The sequence below is a fragment of the Lemur catta genome, chromosome 8, assembly GCF_020740605.2.
Source record: "Lemur catta isolate mLemCat1 chromosome 8, mLemCat1.pri, whole genome shotgun sequence".
Lineage (NCBI taxonomy): Eukaryota > Metazoa > Chordata > Mammalia > Primates > Lemuridae > Lemur > Lemur catta.
This window is the reverse complement of record NC_059135.1, coordinates 10,643,172-10,649,171: the sequence shown is the minus strand read 5'-3', so window position 1 is coordinate 10,649,171 and position 6,000 is coordinate 10,643,172. Positions and strand designations below refer to the sequence as shown.

Sequence of the window (6,000 nt, the reverse complement as noted above, 5' to 3'; positions counted from 1 at the left end):
CAGTATGGCAGTTTCTTACAAAACTGAAAACACTTTTACCATACACAATCCACAATCACACTTCTTGGTATTTAATCCAGTGAATGCAAAACTTACGTCCACACAAAAACCTACACACAAATATTTATAGCAGCTTTATTCATAACTGCTAAAACTTGAAAGCAACCAAGATGTCCTTCAGTAGGTAGATAGATACACCATGGTGCATTCAAACAATGGATTATTATTCACTGATAAAAAGAAATAAGCTATCAAGCCACAAAAAGACATAGAGGGACTTTAAATGTACATTGCTCAGTGAAAGAATACAATCTGAAAAGGCTACATACTGTATGACTCCAACTACTTAACATTGTGGAAAAGGTGAAACATGGAGACAGTATAAAGATCAACGGGTTGCCAGGAGGTGGGGAGGGGGGGAATGGGAAGGAGGGATGAATAGGTGGAGAAAGGAGATTTTTAAGAGAATGAAACTACTCTGTATGATACTGTAATGGTGGATACATGTCATTATACATTTGTCAAAATCCATTGAATGTATAACAAAAAGTAGACCCTAGTTTTTACTTTAGTTAATAAACTTTAATTAATAATTTTAAAAAGTCTTTAACTTTACAACCATACATTAAAGAAAGGGATGCAATTTACTGGACATATTTCACATTTTTCCCATGAGTCATTAAATATTTAAGCACCATAAAATTCAAGCATTTCACATGGATGTGGCAGCCAGCCTTGGTGGTTTAAAATGCATTATGCAGAGTTTCTAGCAGATAATAGCAGTGACAATTGCAGAGTACTGATTTTTAATGTCAATTGTTTGTTCCCTGCAGGACTTAACGGATAATGTTGCTGCAGGAAATTGTGATAATTTTTGTGGTACAGTAACTTTGAGAATTGAAATAAAACAGCATTCCCAAAGACATTAAGAACTGGCCACACATAAATAATTCTAATCAGTAATTTATATACCCTGTGAGAATCAAAATATAACTCTACTGTGTAAAACACCCAAGAAATATTTTTCGTATTAAATAGTTTATTTTAAATAGATGTGACCATAATAAATGTATGATGACTGCTATGTTCTAGACAGATAATCCAACTTAATTTTCAATGCAAGAGTAGATGCTATGTCCCGTTTTATAAATGACAGAAATGAAGCTCAGGGAGTTGGCAAAACTCACCCAGGGTGAGAGTGATAGAACCGGAGTCAAACCTGTGTTCAACCAACTCTCCAGTTATCAAATTATTTTAATGAGCTGATAGAAACACAAATCTAATATGATTTCCTGGAACACATAAAATGGTTTTCTGTATTATAATCTACATGGGGCTCAAAACCTTTTTTTTTTTTTTTTTTTTTTTGAGACAAGGTCTTACTCTGTTGCCCAGGCTGGAGTGCAGTAGTACAACCATAGCTCACTGCAGCCTTGAACTCCTGGGCTCGAGTGATCCTCCCACCTCTACCTCCCAAGCAGGTGGGACTAGAAGCACACCCAACACCAAGCCCGGGTAATTTTTAAAAATTTTTTGTAGAGACGGGGTCTCCCTGTATTGCCCAGGCTGATCAAAAATAAAATCTTTGATAAAATTCACTTACAGTGGACCATTCCATGGACTATTTTTCTAAGCACCAATAACATGTATAGAGACTTTGTAGAGGTGCTTTTGTCCTAAGAGGCTCTTAAGCCATGAGGAGATACAGTTTACAGCATGAGTTAAGTCATGTCACATTTCACCAAAGGATCTTAACAGTCAAATCTTTCAAATATCATCATTTCTGAAATTCCAGTTTATAGAAAAGTAAGAATCTATTATTTTTTTTTGGATGGGGGAGTGACAAGCCAATTGAAAGCTTATCAGTTCCCCTCCCCAAAATAATTGTGGGTGTGCAGATATGCTGAATATTCAAATATTCTGATGTAAGAAATGGGTTATACTTGTTCCCTTCTCACCAACGAGGACTTCATATGCAGAGCTGAACACCAAGTGCCTCGCGATGGTTATGGAATTGTCATTGAAAAAAAGAATTAAGTGTCCATGATGAGCTCAGCTTTGTACTAGTCCTTGGGCATACAAAAGAAATGAGGAAAGCATGGTCCCCGCCCTCGAGGGGCTTACATTTTGGTAATGGAATGAAGGAAGTGCGCTGAGACATCAGAGAAGCAATGGGGAACGGGGAGAATGAGGACAGCCCCCTTCCTTGTACTGGGAGCAGCAGAAAGGAGTCCAAGTCGCCCTGGGGGAACTCAGTCTTTAAAGATAAGTAGGCGTCTGCCAAGTAAACTGACCTGAAGGAGGACATCACTGGTAGAAAGAGCAGGGCAAAGTCACAAAGGGACTGGGCGTGTTTGCAGAACTGCCCACAGTTCATTGTGACAAGAGATACTCCCAGTGATAAGCCGTAGACAGTTCCCGCTGAACCTTTCACCCAAGTGAAGTCATTGGGACTTCACGGGCAATGGAGTCATTGAAGGATTTTAATCCAAAGGATAACAAAATGAAGTTTGGGTGGATGTTAGATGATGACTGGGATTTGAAACTGGAGGCATGAGCAGGGACATGCCTACAGCAAGAGTATAGGTGGAAGACAAAGGCTGTATTGGGCAGGTGCACGAGACTAGGAAGGAAGGGGCAATCCACAAGAAGTGAGGACTCAAGTTTCAATCTGGGGGGTGCGAGAGCAGAAGGAAAGGGCGGCTCGCAGCATGGAGGCCTGCCTGGATGAATGGGCTCCACTCACTGAGAATACAAACGCAGAAGGAAGCATCCCACTCCTCCGGCGTGGGCCACAAAGCAATTCCCATTAGAGCAATGTAAATTCCAACCACAAAGGTCAGGGGAGATCCTTGGGAAGTAGAAATTGATAAGGATCATTACCAATAGTAGGTTAGGACAATAACTTCAAGGCTTTGTTCATCACCTTCACAGAGAAAAGATATTTTATTTTCTTTTATTTTGAGACAGGGTCTCACTCTGTTGCCCAGACTAGAGTGCAGCCATGTCATCATAGCTCACTGCAGCCTCAAACTCCTGGCCTCAAGGGATCCATCCTCCCACCTCAGCCTCCCAAAGTGCTAGGATTGCAGGTGTGAGCCACCGCACCCGGCCAGGAAAGGATATTTAAAGTGCATTTAAAGCATCAGGTGAAGAAAATAATGGCTTAAGATAACATGTTCCTCTATTCCAAGAAGTTATTTTTCCTGATGTTTTGCCCTTTTGACCACTTAAGATACTTTTTCAAAATCAGAGGGTAGTGTTTGTGCTGCATTTAGAGAGAGCTCTCGTGATACCAGAATTTTGAACAGTCTGTTACTCACTAGCCCAGCTTCACTGTGGAGAAAATTATCTACTTATAAAACTTACTAAAATAATACTCTAATACCAAAGTTAGAGTGTTTAAAACAATTCAGCAAGCAAGGTATGTTTCTGATGTTCCATTTACCACCCTTACTGCTTCCCAGAAAATGTTCTCAAACAAACAACATGAACTTTTTGGAGGCTTGACTTTTGGTGATAGACTCTTGGAAGCAAAATTATAATTACAAATAAGGTTGAAATTGACTTAAATTTCAGGTGCTCAAAAATATTTAACATGCCATAGCATGGCGTAGAAAATATCAAATGAACCAGGAAATATTCTGCTACATCAAGAAAATATTTCATCTGAAAATGCATATTTTTCTTTTTATCAGAAAATGCTCTTAAGATAAATTTCCATCCCGGGGGTAGCCCATAGCAAAACTCATTTGAAATGTGTTCTGCATAGAAGAGCTCACTACTAATCAAAGTTTGGCAAGGAAAACATTTTTGATAAACAAAATTTTAATTGAGCTTTTCTTCTCAATTATTTTTTAGTGCACTGAAAACTAAAACACTAATATGAGTGTCACTCTCATGAGAAATTTCTTTAGTTTTCCCTAAAATGCTTTCTTTTTTCATAGATGAGGAAGGCAAGTTTTCTAAAAATCTTTTCCAACAAACCTTTTGATTTTTAGGATTAGAACGCTGAATTCCCAGCAAAATAGAAAAAAGATCGTTTGCTATTCAGAGAACTTACTCACTATAAATTGACATAGCTTTTAAACTTTTATAGAAAATACTAATGCCAAATGTCAAACTGCTGCCTTGGCACAATACTGAGAGAAAACATAAGAGTGTTTTTAAAATTGTCAAAATGGGATGCTCCTGATAAAACCAACCACAGGAGCACAAAATTCAAATTGTAGATTGTCTTTGTTTCGTTTAAAGACGGTGCCATGTCCTCCTGGTGGGCTGACCTTGACTTAAATCTTCTTACCTAAGTTTAATTAAGTTGCCCTTAATTTTCTCCCAAGTGCATAATGATAACTCTGTCACTCCCCGTGTGAGCTGCCATTATGTGCATGGAGGAAAAGGGTCCATTGTGAGCCGCAAGGAAGCTCTGCGGGTTCTCCGGGAAGGGGAGCGAGATGCTTTGTAGGAAACGTGCCCGCCTGAGTAAGCCCCATGTCGCTTCGTCCCATTAGCATGCACGCACCGAGGACGTGCCGGACCCCGACTGGGGAAAAGCAGTCTGTGTGGAAGTTCGCTGTGATGGGGAGTCAATTTTTGTGAATCACTACCTTAATATTCATTAATAGCTTTTAGGCTCTTAATCCCTTATTGAATGAATATATTTTTTCCCGTAATTGCTACTTTTCAAAAGGGTTGCCAAAGTAGGCATTTCTATTCTCTGAAAAATGCAGAAGAGAACATAATGTTTTATATTCATCCGCGATGTGTTTATGCTAATGGCGCGTCTCCGGAATGCAGCCACTGTGGGCCTTCCTGGCATAATGATTCATTCTGCTTTGAAATGAACCGTTAACACTAGCAGTGGGGATTTTTTTTTTCTTGTTTTTAAATCTCTTTGGGTCATGGTTTTGCAATTATTTAAAGTGCATGGAAAAACAGACTACAGACGAAATCATGTTGAAATGTTGAAAATCTCTACTTTCTAGTTTCACTTGTTGGCCTATTTCTTTTTTCCTGTAAAATTCATCCAGAAACCCACTGTATTATGGAGTAATTGACTTCAGTTGTTTGGGGTTCTGTGAACCAACGAGTGAAGTTTTCAGTAATGTAATTTGTAATCTGGCCTTTATCCTCTACTTGTCTTCCTGTGAATTAGCATATTTGTAAATGAGGCCAGCTCTTCCATCATCCTCAATAAAATAAGCATGTCCTGGTTTCGTCTGGATTGGTAGGTCCAAATAAATCCATATGTGTTGAGTTTGCTTAATCTGTAAGGAACAGAGGACTGTGGGAATACCCACGGTGAGCCGAAGGAACAGCTGCAAGGGAATCCACAGTGAGCACCATGACATCTCTCAGCACAGCCTAGGAAGTCTGAGCTCCCTAGGGAGTGTCTCTTGGCCGCAAGCTGGCGACTTTCAAATTCTCTAGGTATACTTCACGCAAACTTGGCACCTGCTGGTTTTCTGGCGCTGGGCCTGGCTTTCTTTCAAGGTGTCTGGTGACGGGGCAGAAGAAAACTGCAGGTCTGGTCTCACCGTTGTCAGCCAGAAGCTATACTCATTTGCAAAAAAGTGGCAAGTTCCCTGCCGGCCTTGGCATTCAAGGAATGGTGCTGCTCTGAAATCTTCCAGGCAGCTGCCAGGTGACATGAGGGCCTGCCCTCCTCCTTGGTCCCCAGCTCCTGTGTGCTACCCAGACAAGACAGAATTAAGGCTCAGACACACGGCAGACCACCCCAGACCCAATCTGAGGCACACCCAGGTTTGGGCCTGATTTTAACATTTTTCTTTAAATCATTCCATAAACAACAAAATATAGTCTGCTGGGAAGGAGTAGTAGTAAGCAGGTTGGATGTGCAAACAAAACGGAGCCAATTTCTCCGACGGCTGAAGCAAATCTACCAAAGTGATAAAGAAAAAATAACGGCCCTGCATCCCTACAGGCTACGGTTTGCGGCAGCCTTCATGACCTAATGTCCTACGGCTGTTTGCAGGGTGC

General features: G+C 40.5%; 1 protein-coding gene across 1 annotated transcript in view; it reads right to left on the bottom strand.

Annotated features, from left to right (window-relative positions):
• Positions 1 to 3,041: 3,041 nt before the first annotated feature.
• COL4A4 (collagen type IV alpha 4 chain) overlaps positions 3,042 to 6,000 on the bottom strand; it is a gene marked incomplete at its 5' end in the record, with an annotated part of 102,147 nt that continues 99,188 nt past the window's right edge. Inside the window, one exon of the mRNA XM_045560276.1 lies at positions 3,042 to 5,690. Coding sequence (XP_045416232.1) covers positions 5,427 to 5,690 — 264 coding nt within the window. The remainder of the gene's footprint in view (positions 5,691 to 6,000) is intronic.